The 22,838-nt window shown below is 50.9% G+C and overlaps 1 protein-coding gene across 3 annotated transcripts in view; it reads right to left on the minus strand.

The window, feature by feature from the left end:
- The window catches only part of LOC142310204 (keratin, type I cytoskeletal 13-like), a 100,529-nt gene that overhangs the window by 47,577 nt on the left and 30,114 nt on the right, over positions 1 to 22,838 (minus strand). For all 3 annotated transcript variants that reach the window (XM_075347692.1, XM_075347691.1, XM_075347690.1), the window contains 2 exons: positions 13,900 to 13,982; positions 6,078 to 6,234 (listed from right to left, as the gene is read on the minus strand). In XM_075347692.1, the coding sequence (XP_075203807.1) occupies positions 6,078 to 6,234; positions 13,900 to 13,982 (240 nt within the window). The remainder of the gene's footprint in view (positions 1 to 6,077; positions 6,235 to 13,899; positions 13,983 to 22,838) is intronic.

A 22,838-nucleotide genomic window follows, 5' to 3' on the forward strand; every position in this document is an offset into this window, starting at 1 on the left:
ACCCCCCAACAGAGAAACCCAATCGTGACAAGGAGGGCCCCGAATGGCCCACCCATCCTGCCCAACACCACTTCCTGACCCCTCTTTCCACTGACAACCACCAGGTGTCCCCTAGCCCAGCGCAAACTTCCAATAAGGAGGCAAAGATCCACCAATATAAATAGAATGACGCAGAATTACTATGTTCCTTACCACAACCCAACACTTATGCTTAAGACAACCGTCCGCGCCAAATCTCCACCACCCATCCTTCTATTCCCCCCAAAAAACCCTCATCGTCCGTGTCGCCGGGGTTCCAAGCCCCGAACAGCCAACTACCCCCCAAAAGGGGGGGGGGGGCTGACTAGGAGCCGCCATCCACTGCAGCCATAAGGATGTGCCCGTATGATCCTACCGCATACTGGCACGCAACACCTTCCCTTGCTGAAATTACTCGGCGTACTGAAGCCAGACTAAACCGCCATATGACCTAACAAGCCACCCCAAATGGATCCATATAACCGAACCATGCCGAACCAATTACCCAATTCCTTCCCCCGATACCCTTGCCAAAAAACGCAAATGCCCGCAGCCACGTTGCAAATGTACGAGGGTGAGCCTCCACCGGCGCTCCCCTCCCTCTACTTATCCTTCCTGGAATCACTTGGCTTAACCTAATCCAGGTGAAACTGTTCCCGGGGGAGCAGCGAAACTATTGCTACACGTTCCCCATTCAAATCTTATCCCTCACATCCTCCAGCAAGTGAGCCCCCCCAGCGGGCCTTTGAAGCACCCATACCTCTCACACTTGGCCACTGTCAGCCAGACGCACCACCTCATCCCCCTCTTCGTTCCTCACCACTCACTCTGTCACAGCCCTTGCCGCCTCTGCCCGAAAATGCTCCCCTGCCGCCTCATGCGCCCTCACTCTGCCTGCCGCACCTGCGCCTACTAACCACCGATCCCGTCCATGCCGCCGGCGGTGCATGCGCACTCTCCACAACCGTATACACCACTTCAGTAAACCCCATACCTGGTCAAAACACCAACCCACTCGGCGCTGCCGTGTCCGCAGCCGCCCCCCCCCAGCCCTGCCAAATCCACGGCCGTCTCACCCGACCGCGACCCGGCATATCCTGGAATAAAAATCACGCCATCCGGACGTCTGATTCATCCGTCGCTGCTTCCTCCTCCTCCTCGCTGGAGCCGACCGCCTCTGGCCCATGTAATGCAGACGCCGCCGAAGCGCTGCCACCACCACGGCCGTCCTCCTGGTACGCCGCGTGGGCACCATCCTCCAAGCTCCATCTTCTGTCCCGCGGCGACAACCCCGGAAACCGTCCCGTCCTACGGGCTGCCACCGCGGGCCTTATCTTCTGGCCTGACCCCCCCTTGCTACCTGCAAGGACAGGGGGTACCTGTGGCCCGACCCGCTGCCAGCAGACTCCCATCCAGAGCCGCCAGCCTCCTGCCCTCCTGGGCCCAGAAGGCATCCGTCCGCCGGGCCCTCCCCCCCTTGGGGGAGACCGCCGCTGCCGGGAGCTGCACGCCTGCTCTGGGTGACCAGGCGGGGACCGCAGGGCCCCCGCCGTCACCCCCACGTACCGACGCCTCCCGGGCATCCGTCGCACCATGCTCGCCTGCCCTGGTGCCGGACCCCTTGCTGGCTGCAGCCCCCCGGCCCCCCCCCCCTCCACCCGCGGGGGGGGGTAACGCTGGCCTCCGTCCTCGCCGGGCGCTCTCCTGGCCAGGAGCCGCCGCATCCAGCCCTCCTGGGCCCCATGAAAGCCTCTGTCCGCTGGGCCCTCCCCCTCCTGGGGGAGACCGCCGCGGCCGGGAGCTGCAACCTGATCTGGGTGACCAAGCAGGAACTGCAGGGCCCCTGCCGTCACCCCCACTCACCGACGCTTCCTGGGCACCCGTCGCCCCAGGCCCGCCTGCCCTGGTGCCGGACCCACCACTGGCTGCAGCTCTGCGGCCCCCCCCCCCCGCCTTCCGCGAGGGGTAAAGCTGGCCTCTGTCACCGCCGGGCGCTCTCCCCGTCCGGGAGCCGCCGCATCCAGCAATCCAGGCCGCGGCTCGGACCGGAAGTAGGCCGCAGCCAAGCCACGCCCCCCTCCCGGCTGCCGCGGCCCGGACGGAGATTCCTCCCGCGGCCGGAGCAGCAGCTGAGTACTGCCCTGCCCACGTCCTACCGCGGAGGGTCCCCGAAGGGGCTCTCGCATCTCCTCCTCGCTCCCCCCGCACACGGCAAGTACCTGAGATATGAGGGAGGGGGGACGCCGCCCGCAGCTGACAGGGGAGCGAGGGGAAAGTGCCAACGGGTTAACCCCCAGCAGCCAAGACGTGGGACCGCGCTGCCAGGGGCCCGTGCACTGCCATGATGAATCCGCTGCTCCCGGGTAGCAGCCATCCTGTCGCACGTCCGGATCGTTCCATATCCGGAAGTCTGGTGATGTGAGGGGCTGGGGAACCTCCATCATGACGTCCTTGTACAGATCTTTGTGTCCTTCTAAATACTCCCACTCCTCCATGGAGAAATAGAAGGTGACGTCCTGACACCTTATAGGAACCTCTCCAGTCAGATCGTTCCATATCCGGAAGTCAAGAGAGAGGGGGTAAGTCAAAGTCCTTTACTTACACCCCTCAACTGTCCCACCTCTTCCTCCAGGGAACTCCTCCTACCCACCAATCCCTTTACTCTGCCTTATAAACAAACCGTTCCTGTTTCCATTAACCCCATCACTCCTTCCCTTCCCTCTAGTCATGTCGCCCCTCCACCCTATGGGTTCCATGGCTTTCTGGACGTGATTGCCTGAAGTAGTCACTTGCATGTCCTTGCCAGAAGAAGAAGAAGCTTGAAAACCAACAATGAACTTGAGTAGCATTTCCGAGGAGCAAAAGGAAATCGGTGAGTATGGCAATTTATTTATTCAATTTAGACTTTAGCAGAACCAAAGAAATGCGCTAACACACATGTAAGTGCAATGTGAAGGTGCATATTCACATTGTGGACATTTTTTACAGAGAAAACCTAGTATAAAAATAAAATGAGCAAATCAGCATTCTACTCAGTGTTGTCTGTTAATGGCCACAGTGTGAATGGGCACTTAAACATTGCACTTACACTAACTTGTTTGCCGACACATTTTGCTTTAATGTTTTGTACTTTGTCCATATAGGGGCATGGCTCCCCATTTTTGGGTTGTTCATGTAGTCTATAGTTTTCCATGGACAGATGTAGGAACAATCAGGCCTGGGTCTTGGTCTGCCCCGTCTATATTGACATCTGCTGGTACATAGTGCGGTGATGAGGCGTTAGGGACCATCCTGATTAGGTACACCTTGTGGTGGGATGGCTTTTAGGCTGTTTTGATCAAGTAGCCTATATTATTTACATGTACTATTACTAATAATTTACTTAGTGCAGGGTATTTGATCATTTATTTTTATCCTACATTTTTTTGTCAATTTATCCTTTATGCCCGTTTCACACGTCAGTGAAAAACAGTGACGTTTTTCACTGGCGTGTAAAACACGCACATGTTCCTGCGTGTGCCGTGATTCACGGCACACGTGGGTTGTCTAAGTGCAATCCAGGCTCCGTTCTCCATGGCCCGTGATTGCACTTAGAAAACAACTCACCTGCGCCCGCTCCCGCTCTCCATGGTGCTGATCGCTCCCGCGGTGCAGCACCCGGTCGGCGCTGACCCCCGCAGCAGCTGCTTCCGGGTCTGCTGTGTCGCGCATCATGAATATGCGCGGCAATAATGAGCCGGCTCAGAAGCAGCAAGCTGCACGGGCTGCAGAGGACATCGCTGGACGCCGGGTGAGTAAAAATGATTTTTATTTTAAAAACACGTTTTTTTCTGGCACGTGTTTCACGGACCACACCACTGCGTGGTCCGTGGAACATCAGTGATGCCAGAAAAAAATGGTCTCCGTGCGGCAATCACGCACACGCGGGTACACCGCACGGAGACATGTGCAGTGAAAAATCACTGACGTGTGAGCAGACCCATTCATTATAATGGGTCTGCGTATGTCAGTGATTCTGGTACGTTTAAAAAAAAGCACAAACGTCCCAGAATCACTGACGTGTGAAAGAGGCCTTACAAAGTGTTTTTGCATGAGTTTCAGATTTGCTGCTTTTTGACACGTAATCCACAATAAAATTCAAAATAAATAGTGTTTGTTACAGATTTTGAATAATACACTAAGGCGGGCTTTGCACGTTGCGACATCGCAAGCCGATGCTGTGATGTCACACGCGATAGTCCCCGCCCCCGTCGCAGGTACGATATCTTGTGATAGCTGGCGTAGCGAAAATTATCGCTACGCCAGCTTCACATGCACTCACCTGACCTGCGACCGTCGCTGTGGCCGGCGACCCGCCTCCTTCCTAAGGGGGCGGGCCGTGCGGCATCATAGCGATGTCACACGGCAGGCGGCCAATAGCGGCGGAGGGGCGGAGATGAGCAGGATGTAAACATCCCGCCCACCTTCTTCCTTCCGTATAGCCGCCGGTGGCAGGTATGGTGATGTTCCTCGCTCCTGCGGCTTCATACACATCGATGTGTGCAGCCGCAGGAGCGAGGAACTACATCTTACCTGTCGCTGCAGCATAATTATGAAAAAGTCGGAGCCTGCAACGATGATACGATAACGACGCTTTTGCGCTCGTTAATCGTATCATCTAGCATTTACACACTACGATCTCGAAAGTGACGCCGGAAGTGCGTCACTTTCGATTTGACCCCACCGACATCGCATGTGCGATGTTGCAACGTGCAAAGCTGCCCTAAGTTTAATGGGGAAAAATCTACCACAAATCTGGAACTGATTTGTAACTGTGGCACCCCTGAGGCTTCAGTCGCCACAGAGGTACTGCATTTCTTCCAGAGGTATGGTATTCCAACCTAGGTATGGAGGAGGTCATCCACCGGTTCACAAAAAATACAACACTCTCACTCAGCAACACCTCATCAGACATGGCAAGGACCTGTTAAACCCAAAGCTAGGCCAGGGGGGGGAGTCTTAGGAGTGGGTACACACAGTAGCGGAGTGTGGAGAAAGTCAGAGAGTTGGAAGGAGCAGTGAAGTAGGAAAGACCTGCGGTCTGGAGCTGGCGCAGCACGACCAAGGCGCAAGACAGAAGGGGTCCTACTGACCTTGGGAAGTGCAACATCCTCCTGTGGCCTTGTTCCACATACAATCTTTGGGTGGAAGGATTTGGCTGCAAATTGGGGACTGCGCTAGTACAACCAGAGGCTGGGGTGACTGCAAGCACCGAGGCCACATCCGCACATTAATTTGCTTGAATGTGACCCCAAAAGACCAAGGGATAGAGCTTCATGCCACCTAAAAGGGTCCGCGGGCACCGGCTCAGCGCTCTGTGTGTGCAGGCGCAAAGCAGGAGGGAGAAGTAAATGCAGGAAGACGACCAGGGAAGGTACACATTAGAAAGGTGCACCGAACTCGACCTCCGAACTACCTGGGATCGGCTGGAGCCCATCACAGTGAAACCCCAGCACTCCAAAGGCGGTCACTGGCATGTTGTTTTACCTTGGAACCTGCTACAGTGAGTAAAAATCTTGACACTGCATTCCTGTGTCGCTCGGTTATTCATCTGCTCCTTCCGCCCTGCAAACCCCGCCATCGCCTACTACTAATACCCCTTATCTGCCCTGGGGCCCAGCTCTACTTGTGGAGAGCTAAACCAACCAAGCTGCGTCACCATCTGCCCCAGAGGTCCCCATCCAGCAGCGGCAGCACCTAATTTGCCGTATACCACAGGTGGCATCACAAATAAACTGTCATCATCCTCTTCCTATTTACTAAACGATACTGCCGGGGTCTCGGAACCGGGCCTCGCCACCGCGGCGTCCCAGGAGCAGAAAGCCGGCCCGGTAACGAGTCACCCCAGGCCCCGCTGCGGGCATGTCACAACACAAAATGACATTCTGCAAATTTATTTTGTTCATGAACCAGAAGCTTTAGGAAACTCAGAACTACAGGTAAGGTTATTATATCCTTTCCTATCTGTGCAATTATAAAAGGTAGAAATGAATGCTGCTCTGAGGTGTAGTTTCCAGTACCTCTATGTGGTCTTTCCTAAGGTTTTCCAGCTCATTACTTAGGATCTGCAGCTCTGCTTCCAGACACCGTTTTTGCAAGTCCAGATCATCGCTACTTGTCTTTAATTTTTTCATATCGGCTTCTATAGTCAGACGTGTGGCCAGTTCAGCATCATACCTAAAAGTTTAATAGAAAAACAACTCAAAATGAAAATGCCCTCTAGAAATATTTATTGTACTCAACAGTTTGCATTAATTAAACTAATGAAAAATGCATTACAAATTTTCCAGTGACCATAAATGTACCGTTGTGTGTATACAGCTCCTATGCATAATTGTATTCCTTCATGGTTATAGGCTACAACAGTTTGCAGTGAGGTCATGTAGTCATTTGTTAACTATCCACTAGCTAGGATCCATAGTGATGCTAAAACCCAGTGATTGGGGCATTTCAGCACAAAATTGGGTGCTTGTGTAGTCAAACTAGAAAGCCATGGAACCCATAGGGTGTAGGGGCGACATGACAGCCTGGAGGGTAGGGAGTTGATGGGGTTAAACAGTATTGGTTCGTTTAGGAATGAGGAAAAGAAGGTGATTGGTTAGGGGGTGGAGTGTGGTGGTAGGAAAGGAGGGAGCTTCATGGTGTATATAATAGGAGGTGGGAGTCAATTACCTCCTCTTGCACTTCCTGGATGACAGCTTGGACGGGCTGGGAAACCTCCATCATGACATCCAGCCTGATGGATCAGGACATCGCAGATCTGCAGCTTGGACGGGCTGGGGAACCTACATCATGATGTCCTGAGGAATCCTCGGATCTGGTCAGCATGGCGGTGCAGGGCGCCCAGGCAGTGCAGTCCCACACCCAGGCTGCCTGGGTGTCTCCTCGGCACCTTCCCCTCCCCCCACCCCCCTCTTTGCTGTAGTGCTGGCAGTTTCAGGACTCGCCGGGGTCTTTTGGGGAAGGTGGGGGTGAGGAGGACAACGTGAGAGCCCCCACTCCTGTGGGGACCCTCCGCAGCTGGGCGGGCGGCGGTAGCTTGCTGCGCCCGCTCTGGCTGTCGGGAGGAATCTCCTGCAGGGCCGCGATGGCCGAAAAGGGGGCGTGTCCAGCCCGGGGGCCTACTTCCGGTGTGAGGCCTCGAGCTGGATTTTGGAGCGATGTGGCCGCTCCCGGCCGGGAGCGCGCCCAGCGGCGGTGGATGGACAACACCCCCCCCCTCCCTTCGCGGGGGGGCGGAGGACGGCTGCCTGCAGGGTCACCTCACCTGTGTGGCTGGATTATCGGGACCGGAGGACTGGGCGCAGCAGGCGGCGAGGAGGAGACAGGAAGCGCTTGCAGGGTCACCTCACCTGTGTGGCTGGATTATCGGGACCGGAGGACTGGGCGCAGTAGGCGGCAGTGAGGAGGAGACAGGAGGCGCCTGCAGGGTCACCTCACCTGTGTGGCTGGATCATTGGGACCGGAGGACTGGGCACAGCAGGTGGCGACGAGGAGGAGACATGAGGCCTGCTGTCTATCCTGGAGCAGGCATTGGGACAAGGGTGCAGCTCTCATCAGTAGCGGCTTCCCCCAGGAGGGGAGTGCCCAGCATTGTGGAGGCGACAATCGGCCCAAACAGGGCATGTGGACACGGTGCTCCTGGCGTCAGGGGGCGAACCCGGCGGGCATTCGGTGGCTGCAGCTTGAGGGACTGTCCCGGGATCAGCGACGGACGACTGGCGAAAAGGACGGTGACGGCTGATCTGAGGCTGTCCTCTGGAGGCAGCCTGGCGCTGTAATCAATTTAAGTTTCAGCCTTTTTGTAGTGGTGGGGGGACAGTCGCTATAGTGGAGTAGTGTCTGGAGATATGGGTAGCAGCTGGGGGGGTTTGGAGCATGTGGTTAGTTCATAGGTCGGTTGGTGCCGTGGTCCCTGGGAGGTGTGGGTTCATGTTCTGGAGGCCAGGGGCAGAGTTACGGACGGGGTGGTCTCATGGCAGCGGGGCCGTGAGGGTGCAGGTGGCGTCAGGTCCGGTGGTTACAGTTTCAGGTTGGGGATGGCGAGGTTTGGCGTTTGCCGCAGTTTAGGTCTTGTGAGACTTGGTTAAGGGTGCTGATGATTGCAGCACATGCGAGCGGGTGAGACGGCGCAGTTATTGAAGGTTTGCTGGGATGTTTCATTATTAATCTTCTGATGCATGGTGGTTCTTATTGGATGAATTATGGTGGGTAAGGTAAAGGGGCGAGGGGTCCCGAGGTACGGTGTGTGCGGGGAGTTTTCAGGGGGTTTTTGTGAGTGATGTGTAGGTGCGGGGCCCCGGTATAGCGCGAGGGTTGCTGTGGATAAGGGAATAAAGGAGAGCGGAAATGTAGGAGAAGGTGAGGTGTTGGTTGCTGTAATGGGTTTGTAGGTTTGCAACCGCATCAATGGTAACATGGGGTTAATTTGTGGCTAGTCAGCATGTTATCCCATTGTGGAAGTTGGTGCTGGGAGGAATGTTGAGTCCAGCGTGACTGAATTGGTGTTAATGTAGGTGCTGGGCAGCTTTGGGCTGCTGTGGGTGAACTCGGTTAATCAGCAATGGTGGGCTGTGGACGGAATAATGGAGTTCTTCGGACAGCCGTGATTACGGGTGGGGACTATGCGAGTTTTGGTTTGGACTAGAGGATTGGGTACTTGTGGTGCATAGAGTGTAAGTCGGATAGCTTAGGGCCATCTGGTATTATTGGGTGTTTTGCATGGGTGGACTCCTGGCATCTGTGGGCTGGTGGAGTCTATTTTATATTCATATACAATTTAAAAAACAAAAAAAAGGGAATGCTTGGCCCGGTGGTAGGTATGGGCATCTGGGTAAGGGTTTGCTTAGGGAGTTGTAGTGCTCCGGTCTCACGGCACGAAGGTATTTGGTTTGAAGGTGCAGTTGTGCGTTACGGGAAAATAGTGGTACGCCCCTCGGTGGTCGGCTTTGAGCGGATACTATGGTGTGGCCAAGGTTTTAATTTATCTTGGGGTGTAATATGAGAGCTCAAAGGGGGTTGTGTGTCACAAGGTTTTTCCTTGAGATCGAAAGGCCCGGACATGGTGTTTGGTAAAGTTGTGTCTCCCGATTCCCATAGTTGCATATGGAGTCAATCGGGCCAGTGGTGTGGCTGCAATTTTCCGGTGGGCATTGTAGTACAGGGAGCTTGTCGTGGTCCGGTTTGCGGAGGCAAGCGGACTGTGCATTATGGTTGGAGGTGTTGTTGGGGACCTTGGGATCGAAGGTAATGCTTCAATATCTTTACCTCAGTAAGGGGTACAGGGCGATGGTTGCGGTTGTTTTGTTTTTTGAGGCCGTGTTAATTTTGGGGTGGGGCATGGTTCCGTTAGGCCGTGTGGGCCTCGTGGAAATTAAGTGGGCCTGATTTCGGATGAAGAAGGTCCATTAGTGTGGTAGTTGAAAATGTGGGAAGATTTTGGGATTTTCTGGGGAAGACAGCTCGAGCCTCTGTTGTTGTCAGAGGGTGTGATGGCGGAATAAATTGGTCAGGGGAGACCGGTAGTGATATTTGGCTCTGGGGAATCTGCAAGGTCAGCTGTAGGGGAAATTTCAAGGCTATGGATTGCAGTCGTTTTACAGCGGGGTTTCCCTTTAGCGGTTTCCTGGGAGAACTAGGTTTGGGGTGCGAAGTGACCCAGTAGCATAAGCAGTGTGAGTGTCATCCTGTTGTTGTATCTCAACCCCAGTGGTGGTTGAATTCAGCTGGAGACAGGAGGAGGAGCAGGGTGACTGTACAGTGGTTCTTTGGTCGGTACTGGGGACGACGATGGTACAGTCGGTACTGCATTTAATTCGTTATAATAAGGCCAGCGGGGCATGGTGTGGATTCCGGTATAATTTTGGAGCTTGTGGCATGGTGTGCCGGTGGGCCTGAGTTGCCGTCAGAGGGACCCGGTGGCTCCTGCCACCAAGGATCAGGGGAGTGCGGTGCAGTAAGGTGGACTGAGTACGCTGGCTGGTGCATATATTGGATGCTCAGAGTTTAAGTGATGGATGAAAAGGTTTTAATGGTTGGTTTGGCTTGCAAGTTGGGGGAGCAAGCGTTGGGTGTGTGGGGGTCCAAGCCACGCAAGGTGTCACGTGGCCTGTTCTGTGGCGGGGGTAGGTCTGGTCCAGAGGCGGTTTAACGGATAATGTTATTTGATTGGAGAGTCACTTGTAGGATATAGTGGCTCCGGTTACAAGGATCTTGCAGGCATGGGTCCTGCAAGGTGGGGGGTATTGATCCGTAGGTGATTCATACCTCATCTCCGGCCCGGTGTGTGTTGCGGCCAGGGATCATGTTTTGGTGGTGGAAGGTGGTTTCTGGACCGGGCCTACCCAGGGTTACGTATTGTATTACGTACTGTATTATTATTATTATGGTATTACCTATTGTTAAATGTTGGGGACGCCCGTTGGACGGCGCCCCCTTGTGTTAGTGTGTAAACAATAGGCAATAAAGGGCTGCTGTGGCCATTTTTTACCAAGGTGCAAGCAGTGTCCGTGATATTTTTGATACCGGGTAAGGGTAATTGGGAATAATATAGGAATCAACGACCGGAAAATCCCTCCTGGAAATGTCTAGAAAACCATGGAACCCATAGGGTGTAGGGGCGACATGACAGCCCGGAGGGTAGGGAGTTGATGGGGTTAAACAGTGTTGGTTCGTTTAGGAATGAGGAAAAGAAGGTGATTGGTTAGGGGGTGGAGTGTGGTGGTAGGAAAGGAGGGAGCTTCATGGTGTATATAATAGGAGGTGGGAGTCAATTACCTCCTCTTGCACTTCCTGGATGACAGCTTCCCACCCACCCTCCCTTCTATTGTGTATTGTTATTATTGGTGTTTATATGGATGTATAATTATTCAATTTTAAGAGCCGTTACAAAAAAAAAATGAGAACAGAAAGGATTGGAGAAAGTGTCGTGTATAAAATAATAATAAAAAAAAAATATATATTTCTTTGTGGATTGTGATGTATATTGTCATTTGGGATTCTTGTAAGTGGGTGAATAAGATGGGGGTAATGTGGGAATATATGTATATGTATATGATATGTATGATGTATATGTGTATGATCAGCATAAATAATGGGGATTATGTCCTTTGTCACAGCAGCGGGGGTAGGTCTGGTCCAGAGGAGCTCTAATTGTTACTGGTGTTTGGATGGAGAGCCACTGGGGAAGGTACAGTGGCTCCGGTTACTGGTGACCTGCAGGTACAAGGTTGTCTGCAGGGAGGAGGTATTGCTCCGTTGGTGATCAATGCCTTATATATGGGTCAGGGTTGTTGCCAAGGATTATATATTAAGGAGTTGATGGTTGCTAGGGAGTCACAGGTGGCTACAGTGCCCCAGGTGATAGGTAATTGAAAGTACGGGAGTTTTTGGTTTGGGTAAGGGTATTACTCCTTTGGTGACTTTTACCTCATTTAAATATGGGACCATTGTTATGGTCAGTGATCCATTTTGGTGAAATGGTAATCGCAGGAGGAGTCATTGGTTGGGGTCATGGTTCTGGATCCAAGTGCAGTGCAAGCACGTGGTTCTGCAAGGCATAGGGGTTTTGATCCGTAGGTGATTAATACCTCTTATCTCTGGGCTGGTTGCAGCCGGGGACGTTGTTGGATTAAAGTCGCTAACGGGCTTTAAGGTTTTTGAGGTCACAGTTACTGTTATGCACATGGGGGATTGATCCGTAGGTGATTGATGCCTCATATGTCTGGGCTGGAGGTTGCAGCCGGGGATAATATTGAGTTGGAGGTAAAGAGGTGTTACACCTCGTGGCTCTCCTGTGGCAAGGAATGAGACAGTCTCCTTGCCTGCCACGAGCGCTCCTGCTCCGCAGCGCCGAAGGTCTGCCAGACTGCGCAGAGTGCAGGAGAAACCTCCTCAGAGAGGCAGCACAAGGGTGACACCTAGTGGTACTCCTGTTGCAAGAAATGAGGCGGTCTCCCATTCCTTGCCTGCCACAGCTCCTCCTGCTCAGCAGCCTCGAAGGTCTGTGAGGTTGCGCAATGAGCAGAGATTTGCTGCTCAGGGAAGCAGTGAGACTCCCGTTATCTCTACACATTGTGAGACCGAGGATCCCGCCTCTATTTCCCAGAGGCAGGAGGGTGAGCATGTGCTATGCTTGGTGGATCCTGATTCGCCCACTGACGTCACACGGCTTGATGACAAGGCTGGTGACGTGGTGAATCCTGACTGGCCAGGCTGGGATGTCGTGGATCCTGATTGGGTCAAGTCCGTCATCTCCGCCTCGCGCCCGCCCTTGGCTGGAGCTACACCTCCTTAAAAGCTCCTCCTGCCATCATGGCGGCGCGTGACCGTCCTTCTATGTTTGGATGTCTGGCAGCGTGCTGCCACGCCACTGCTCAGGCATTATCTTCTTCTGTGGGCTTGGCCCTTGCTGCTTAGGCAGCACCTGGTTTGCAGGCCGTGTCCCTGCCTTGCTGCTCCGGCAGTAGCTCCTTCTACAGGCCGTGTTCCTGTCCCAGGTGAGCTCCTCGAGTCTCCACTGGACTCACCTGGTTATTGAAAGCACACGTGCGTGGGCACCTCTGTGCTACCCTCGTGTCATATTCTCGTGACTTCCACTGGCACACGTGCGTGGGCACCTCTGTGCTTCCCCGTGCAACAGGTACACCGAGCCGTGTGATCCCTGCCATACAACCCACACGGGTTAGCGCAGACCGGTGTACATAGATCGTCTGTGACATTCCAGACGATCGCTAGCAGCAACCCGCTCACTCTTCACCCACCATAGCAGCGGTCCCTTACACCGCACAGTGGACCTTGACCGGCGGAAGCTGTCCATTCCCCATCTTGGCACGCTTCCCCGGGTCCCCCTCGTAACAAAGAGGAATGTAAGGTTTTGAGACACGGTTGATACTTGATGCTTCTTGGGGGGGGTTTAATCCGTAGGTGATTAATGCCCCCATCTCTGGGTCAGTGTGTTGCGGCCAGGGATCGTGTTTCTGACGGTTGTGTGATTGAAGGGTCACTTGTAGGATATAGTGGCTTTGGTTACAGGGATCTTGCAGGCATGGGGTTCTGCAAGGTTGGGGTATTGATCCGTAGGTGATTAATGCCTCGTATCTCTGGGTCGGTGTGTTGCGGCCAGGGATCGTGTTTCTGAAGGTTTGTGTGATTGGAGGGTCACTTGCGGAATACTGTGGCTTTGGTTACAGGGATCTTGCAGGCATGGGGTCCTGTAAGGTTGGGGTATTGATTTGTAGGTGATTAATGCCTCGTATCTCTGGGTCAGTGTGTTGCGGCCAGGGACTGTGTTTTGGTGGTGGAGTATGGCTTCTGGACCGGACTTATGGCGGGGGTAGGTCTGGTCCAGAGGCGGTTTAACGGATAATGTTATTTGATTGGAGAGTCACTTGTAGGATATAGTGGCTCCGGTTACAAGGATCTTGCAGGCATGGGTCCTGCAAGGTGGGGGTTTTGATCCGTAGGTGATTCATACCTCATCTCCGGCCCGGTGTGTGTTGCGGCCAGGGATCATGTTTTGGTGGTGGAAGGTGGTTTCTGGACCGGGCCTACCCAGGGTTACGTATTGTATTACGTACTGTATTATTATTATTATGGTATTACCTATTGTTAAATGTTGGGGACGCCCGTTGGACGGCGCCCCCTTGTGTTAGTGTGTAAACAATAGGCAATAAAGGGCTGCTGTGGCGATTTTTTACCAAGTCGCAAGCAGTGTCCGTGATATTATTGATACCGGGTAAGGGTAATTGGGAATAATATAGGAATCAACGACCGGAAAATCCCTCCTGGAAATGTCATGTCCAAGTTGAGATGAGACAAATGGAGAAGACAATGGACACTTACTTAGCTTTGAAGCCGTCCACTGTTAGCTTTGTGTTCTCAATGTCTAAGTGGAGTCCAGAGTTCGTCAGCTTCACGCTGTTTATCTTCAAGAAAAAAAAATGCCATAAATTACAGGATACAAAAATTATAAACCTCTTGTCACATCTTAAATCTCTTAAATACTCAACCACAAAGGCAATGACACTTTTCATATCAGACCTTGACAGAAGCCCAAAAACAATTTCAAAGCAAAACCAATATAAACGTTATAAAATTGTCTTCATTGGCCATGGAATGAGAGTAAACCCACTGAATCTGAGTCGCCGCTGTTTTTAACCTCAACATATGCCCCCTACTGTTTGCCAGGCCACCAATAATGATGGGCATATAAGGAGGAAGCTATGGAAACTGTAGAAAGTTACAATTACCCCTCGGTAATAGTCCTTTATGAGCTTCTGTCGCCCAGATACCTGGATAAAAAAGTATAGACCTCGCTATGCACTGGGCATACAATGCGCCTGCCTCCTGATGAATCCAAGTGAAACGCGTTGAAGCGCGATGGGATGTTGAGATACAGCTATCTATTGGTCAGGTTTGTGCCTTGATATTTGTTTAATAACTGTTATGCAATTTTCTTATGGTGATTTTGTGGCGCCCTGGACAAGCCAGGGGCCACAGAGAACAACACCAACACACCCCACACTCCAAGCAGGCACATGAAGGTCAGAACACAACCCTTGTTGCCTTCCTCCAGGGGCTGATGATCACACCAGGGGGTGGGCCAGGCGGTTGGTCCCGCCCACCGAGGAGTTCACAGTCCTGGAGGCGGGAAAACCAGGCAGATTGAGTTTGGTAGTGAAAGTGATCAGAAGGAAGTAGTAGTTGAGCAGCCTGAAGTTGGTCCGGGTGTGTGGCCCGGACAGATCAGCAAGGTTGGCAGACGGTGGTGACCGTCTGCAGGAGTGGCCTATCCGAGTCTACCGTAAGGACCGTGGACGGGCGGTGGCCCGGCGGTACCGGACCGGTACACAAAGAAAAGCCAGCACCATCTGGCAGGGGCTTTTCGGACCCCGGCAAGGCTTCGAGTCGCCGTGAATTTGCCGAATCCGTTAGTAAAGGGGACCTCCTGGGTTTCCAAACAGTCAAGTCCCGACAGAAGGCAACAGTCCAACCAAGTGAGGGAGACACCGCCACCGCCAAGGCAACCGTTTCCCAGGGCCAGCGCCTGTGGGCAAAAAGGGGCTCCTCCGGCCCATATCCAAGCCGGGGAGCGGGTTACCGGTGGGAACCCATTGGAACCGTACAGTCAACTTAGGTGCAGGGAAAGGCAGTTACCACCAACCTGCCGGGAGCAACAACACCGCAGCCGTCTGTGGGACCCGTCCATCCAGCCGAGTGTTTTACCGAGAACTGTGTCTCCATCATTGGGCTGAGTGAGTACCAGCGTGCGGCACAGCGCTGCCCCCGCGACCCTGCACCTCACCAGGCCCCGTAACCTGCCTGCCATTCATCCCTACCCCATCACCGGGCCCCGGGACAACCAACCCCCTACCCACGGAGAGGAGGACTAACAACCAAGCTGCTCCCTGTCACCGCTCCCGGGATCCCCGTCCAGAGCAGCGGTGGTGTCACCAAAATCACCACAACCGTGGGTGGCGTCACGGACAATATCCCTAAACCAAACCACCCCCTTTCACTCACGGGCGAGGAGCGCCGCTCGAGTCCCCGGGATCCGGCCCACCGCTTGAGCCACCACCGAGCAGCAGCAGCAGCCGCAGCAGCAGCCGGACCCGAGCAGTGGGAGAGCGCAGTGTCCCAACCTCCGCCCGCGACAATTGGGTTCAGTTATCTATCCGGACCGGGATGGCAATTTGGTCACAGTGCCATTCTCTTTAGTGGAGGTGCATTGCTATACCGGACCTCAGGGGATCATATGACCCATATTATGTCACGGAGTTCAGGGGGTTTCTTTAGTTACTTTGTATAACACTTTTGTATTCTACTTTATATTAGAAACCCTTTTTACTGATCCCTGTGGGATTACTATGATTTGACATTATAGCCTGGCGGTATATCAACTTATGGTTCAGGCATTTGATCATATACAAGAAATAGAAATACCATAGGATATATGCTCATAGATGTCACTATGGTTCGCATTTACCTTACCATAGATTGCGATTTTCTCCACCCACCCCTCCCCAGTTCTGGACAGTTATATTTTGCAGTCTCTTTTGCCCTGCTATGCCCGTTGTTATTGTTATGTTTTTATTGAGCATGTAATAAACTTGATTTTTAATGGATTCAGTAGCATCATTAGTATTCCTGTGGGGATGCAAGTAGTTTGATGAACCCAATAGATCAGCAGTTAGCAAGTCCCACAGTGGCGGGAAACACACATTACAGGCGAAACACCATAGGTACACTCCTGCAGTCAAATGAAATGTACATCTTTCTTATTTATTAGCCTAAAGGGGTTGTCTGGGAAGATATTCCTTGTCCTTATATCCAGCCAGATCAATTTGGTGGAAATGACAAGAGTTGTCTATGATAAGGCAATCCCCTATAAAGTACAACTAGTAGTTTAAAAGGATGTAGAAGACTTGAAAGCAATATAACTACAGGATCAGACAAGACAGAGGTTTTATTGCAGTCAGCAACCATGGAGATGCATAGAGCCAGCCATACACACTAGATCTCAGCTGTTTCTCCCATACACAAGCGCTTGCTCATCTATGTCTCCAACAGACATCTCTACCAGCAGCTTGTCTCCGGGAGAACAATGCAATCAGTAGTCTGAAATTAGACATGTATAATTGACATCTCCCCTGACCCTGAACATTAGTTGGCCCACACCACCATATACACTATTCACAAAAAGTTAGAGATATTTAGCTTTCTAGTGAAATTTCAGGATGATCCTAAAATGCACTGTAACCTTTCCAGTGGAACTTAAAGGCAACTTGTCAGGTGCAATATGCACCCAGAACCACGAGCAGTTCTGGGTGTATATAGCTAATCCCTGCCTAACTGTCCCTGTATACACTAGCATAGATAAAGAGATCTTTAGAAAAAGTATTTCTAAAGATCTTATATCATATATTAACGAGGCCAGTGACTAGTCACAAGGGCGTCACTTCCCTCGACTAGCCTCCCTCTTATCATATTAGTACACCCACAGGGTCGTGCTAACATGCTATTCAATACAGCATCACCAGCGGTGAAGCATGTACCTGTGTTCGCGGTGAACGCTGAGCTGAATGTCTGGAATTTCCGGTCATGCGCACTAAATGTACACATGGCATCATACTGCGCATGACCGGAAGTGCGGGGCATTCAGCACAGCGTTCCATGGACACAGGTCCGCTTGTCAGCGCTGGTGATGCTGAATTGAATAGCATGTTAATACGCCCCTGTTAGAGTACTAACATGATAAGAGGGCGGCTAGTTGGGGGACGTAACGCCCTTACGACTAGTCGCTGTCCTCATTTGCATATGATATAAGATCTTTAGTAGTACTTTTTCTAAAGATCTCTTTTTCTATGCTAGTGTATACAGGGACAGTTAGGCAGAGATTAGCAATATGCACCCAGAACTGCTTGTGGTTCTGGGTGCATATTGCATCTGACAGGTTGCCTTTAATGTGACCTCCTCTAAGTTTTTCAATGCACATGTCCAATTGTTCCATGTTTCAGTACTTTTTGCACAACTTGCTGTTCTCTAACAAGGAGCTTGATGGCAAAATTCACAACAAGTGTTTGATGTTCTTAGAAGGACGTGGCCACTGAGCTTAGAGTGTCATCAGCAGGTTGCAACATAAATACGGAGAGCCTAAAGGAGTCACAGAAAGGCATAGAATTGGACATGTTTTGGCCACATCCATCACTGATAACCTCTTCATTGTGAGCAATGCCCTTCGGAACTGGCACACAACTCCAGGCACATTTAAGGGATGTGAGAGGTACTCAAGTGTCAATTCAGATCATTCAAAACCATTGACATCAGTATGGTCTGCGTACTAGATGAGCTTCAAGGGTACCTGACCACACCTCTATGCATAGGAATCATTGTCTTGATGGATGGGGCGTGACAACATGGTAAGAGGATCGACTAGTTTGGGGAAAGTAACTGTAGCACCCTTGAGCCATTCAGGGCACTACAAGGAACTGCATCCTCTTGGGGATGCAGGACCTACCCCCTGGGACCTGGAGTACCAGTGCCAATACTACCAAAACACAACCAAAATCCTTGTTCTCCACTCCACACCAGGCATAGAGGGTTAACCATGAAAGGGGATGGTCGCCTAGAGGTAGGCACGAGTCCCGAGATTAGTCAGCCTGGTGGGAGGGGACAGGGAGTCAGTGGCACACAGTGAGGTGTGCGGACGTTCCTGAGCTGGGTCTATGCAACAGTGACCCGGGGGCACGGGAGAGAGGTCGCCAGGGCAGGCACAGACAGATTCAGCTGGGCCCGGAGCACACACGAGGCACAGGGCCCTAGATCAGGCACCAGTTTTACATGGCTTGATAATCACCTGCACGGTGAGGACACCTTCATGGACTTCACCGAACCAAATGATTCTGGGACATCAGCAGTAAACTAGGATCGGGGTTCGGACACTTACCTCCCCACAGGGTCCGCACTACCTGCCATATGGAGAAAGAGACTATAACCCTAAAAGGGACAGTCGGGCCCCAAATTCTCCACACTATGGGGACCCAACCAACAGAGAGTGCCGGGGACAGAGCAACCTGGGTCACTACATTGACACTGATACTCCATGGGACCTGAACCAGTAATCCAAGTGTCTGAGTGAGTAGAGACTGTTCAAGACAACATGTTGTGGTCTCTGTTATTGCCCTTCACATCTCCCAGGCACGGTCCTACCTGTGGAGGGCCTAACATTATTGCTGCTACCACCACCACGTCTGGGAGTACCCATATTCAGCAGCGGCGGTTCTACACCTTTAACCGCAACCCGCAGGTGGCGTCACGTATACTAACTTTCACCCCTACTGTAAATGCCCCCTCTATACAAAAGATGCCCCAGGGCACGGGACCGGGCAACAGACACCAGAGTGACATTTCCATTTGCAACCGCCCTGGACCAAGTACCCCCTTCCGTGGGCGCAACATAACGATCCCTAATTAGCATAGGAAAAGCAGAGCTTCTAAATATTTTTTTTAAAGATGCTGAGAAAATGAAGTACATATTGTGTTTCTTTCCTTGGTACAGTATATTTTGCATACCATGGGGTGTGTGATACAACCCTTCCGGTCACATTTACACTACAGAGGTCAGCACTATTGATATGCCAGCAAGTCATTGTTTTCTGGCCAAACACCATGTATGAATAGACATAATAGAAGGGTTTGTCATTTTTCATGCAGATGAAAATACCTTTTGTGCATGAAACGATGGTTTGTTCTTTTTACTCACTGCTTTGAATATATTACACTATCTGCATGATTATTACTTTATGTGCTGACATTCACTGTGTATTGTTTGGTAGCAGTATGGCTATAAGCCATAATCATCAACATTAACAGAAATAACACTTGAAATAGAATCCTCTGTGTGTAATGACTCTATATAATACATGTGTTTCACTTTTCATATTGAATTACTGAAATAAATTCACTTTTTGATGATATTCTAATTTATTGAGATGCACTTGTATATAAACCACTGTGGAGTATGTTGTGTTGTAGAAGCAAACATAATAAATAAGTAAACTATTGGTCTGTATTAGTTTTGGATTATGCTGCTTAACAGTTTACAGAAACTCAAACAATTATTTTGGGAGATGCGTTATGTGGGCACTATGCTGGGTGCACTGTGGGAGTTCTGTGTCTGAGTAACACTGAAGGCACACTATGGCACTGTGCTTGGCACTATGGCTGTACTTTGATTGGCACACTTATTTTTTTGAGCAATATTTTGTTCAGGGTATTATATGAGGCACTAATTACTGCTAGAGCCATGAACTGTTGTTTTCTAGGGCAAAAATTACTTTCAAGGGCATTGCCTTTTTATTACTCTTTGTAGGAAGATTGTGCGTGGGTCAATATGTTGGCACTGTTACTGACTAAGGATAAACTATACCTAGAATAATTATTTGTTAGGCAAGAGTGTGGCACCAATGGGTATAGGGAGTTTGTGTTCACAAGGGAAGGGCTATGTCACAGGAGTATATAATATGACCGACTGCTATCTTATGTTTTATCGCATCGCACGTGGACCTATGCTATACTATGGGCCAGTGCAGATCTACGATTTTTTTTCTTATGCTGAGTTAACATGAGAAAATGATCGCAGCATGCTGCAAGTGCCTCTACAAATTGGATCAGACGTACCCATACAAGTCCATGGTTGCGAGTGAAATGTTGGGCTGGAATCGGATATCATCCGAGTGCAGTGTGATATACGCAGAGACAGGCAATGTTGAGGATGGAAAAATGTATCTCTCCATCTTCGTACCTGTGCTCCGATTCTCACATGCAACAGAATTGGATCACAGTGAGTGACATTCTCTACTCACGTTTGCAGCAGAGTTTGAGCCAAGTGTCATTAGAATATAGGATCTGATTCTCTCTCATGAGATAATCATCATATGTTATATGCTGGAGTGACCACAGTCTAAAGCAGTTGAAGGAAAAGTGAAGTGTCATGGTTCCACCTCCCCATCCACATGGCTAGGGGGCGGAGTCTTCTCTCGGGCCTCACTTCCGGTGCTTGGATGCTTTAAATTCTGTCATCCCTAGTGAACCAGTGCCGGCTATAAGCTTAGCGCTGCTTTGCCTGTGATTGATGGCCCCTGTAAGTGTTTCCTGATCCGTCCTTCCCCTGTGCTCTGTCTGTGTTCCGTCCCACTTCCTTCCTTCCCACAATAACCTCAGTCGTTCCCCCTTCTCCTACCTCCCCACTCGGTTGCTTCCTCTGGTATTGACCACGGCCTGACCTCGATCTCGCTTTTGCTCGTTCCTCCAGTCTTCTTTCTCACCGTACTGTGTATGACCTGGCCTGCCTGACCTTCCCCCACACACCCCGTGGCCTCTGTATTCTGGCTGACTCTGCAGGGCAGTGCTCCAGTACACACTGTGTGTCCACCTCCATGCTGATTCAGCTCTGTGTAGTGTCTTTTCGTGAAGGGCTCCAGCTCCCCCTGGTGGTAGCCTGACATGAAGAACCCGGGATGATGTGAGCAACTATCATTATAAAAATAAAAATGAGATTGGATGTGACATAGGTCTGGAAGCAAGGTGTGCAAGTACTGTTCAGTCATATTGAGAAAATAAAATGTATTGCACTCTTTTTAGGAAATGACTATGCTCAGTTATGATTAATCAAGATTTATTGCATTTTTACAATAACACAACAGGGTAAAACAGAGAAAAAGAATAGGGAAAGCTGGACCTTCCATGATCCTATAGTGGATAACAAACAGTTACATTCAGCAAAGCATTACATTACATGAGACTAGACATGAGATAAACGTCAGCAGCAAACTATAAACAGAAGAACATGTATATATTCAGGTAACTAAGCACCTCAAGGGCTGGAGGAAGTTGGTGATGCTACATCGTCTGCTTCTCGGTACCGGTGGGAGGTCCTGAGTGTTACCCAATGAAAATTACCAGGTATTTCATAGCTCCCCCCATTTATCCCCCACACCAGTAGCAGGGGAAACTGAGGGGAGGAGGGGGAAGAAGACCGTGGGGGGGCAGATACAATAGGTCAGGCATACAGACATGAAGCAAGAAGCTGAAAAGGGGTCCTGAGGTAGAATATCAGGGTACAAGTGTTGTGAAACAAAATGAGAGAATGAGAGACAAAGCGATAAAGAGAAAAAGAGAAAGAGACACCTGTAGGACCGGGGGGTTCGAGCATCAGGCGAGTAACATCAGGAAGTCCGGGGTCTCCTTGAAAAGGATCCAGGGCTGCCAGACTTTGATATAGTTATTATTGGTGTCATTAGCCTTAGCAGAGAGTTCCTCTATGAGGTCTGTGTGTGAAAATTCCCTGAGACATTCCTCCAAAGGTGGAGTATCTGGTTCACGCCAACACCTAGGAATAACTGCTTTAGCAGCTGTCAAGCAGAATCTGAGAAGACCCCGTTTCTGCGTTCCATTAGAGCCTGGTAGCAAGATAGCTACCTTAGGGGTGGGTTGAACATGAATACCCGTAATTTTGGTATGGGCCCTGAAGACTGGAGGCCAAAAAGGCCTTATTTTATTACACTCCCACCAAATGTGGGACATTGTCCCCTTTTCAGTTCCGCAGCGCCAACATGAGTCCGAAACAGAGGGGAATAACTTGTGAATTTAAGTTGGGCATAAGTACCACCGAGTCAGAATCTTGTAATTTCGCTCCTGAGTGTATCCTGCCACCGAAATTTTGTGTGTGAAGAGAATGGCTTTTTGTCTGTCCTCCACTGAGAAAGTGGTTCAAAACTCCCTCTCCACTTCTGAACAAAATCAGGATCAGAGAGGCTATAGTGCTAATTAAGATATCCGTATATCAGTGAAATCAGATGAGAGGGTAGAGAATTCTGGAGAACTAAGCTTTCAAATGGTGTGGGCAGTATCGGGAAGAAGTGCTGCCCCCCTCAAGCTCTCAATGAAGGACCGTAATTGGCCATACTCAAACCATGATAATTTCATGGGGGGGTTCTGTTACTTGAACCTCATCCAACGTGGGAATGTGGGTGACCTTGAGAAGTGCGCAATCCTTCTGTGCCAGTGGGGAAACCTCTCCACCAGGTTCGCTGGCGAGAACTCAGGGTTGGAGAATGTGGGGATGAGTGGGCTATAAGGTCTGGTTAGTATATTTTTTGCTCTCAAGACAGCCCAGGTTTGTATAGTTGCCTCTACCAGGATCCCTGATGGTGCTATTTGTATTTCGTCCTATTTTTCAATCCAGGGGAGATTCCTAAGGGGAACTGAAGAAAAATCTTGTT

This window comes from Anomaloglossus baeobatrachus, chromosome 5 (assembly GCF_048569485.1).
Source record: "Anomaloglossus baeobatrachus isolate aAnoBae1 chromosome 5, aAnoBae1.hap1, whole genome shotgun sequence".
In the NCBI taxonomy this organism is placed as follows: domain Eukaryota; kingdom Metazoa; phylum Chordata; class Amphibia; order Anura; family Aromobatidae; genus Anomaloglossus; species Anomaloglossus baeobatrachus.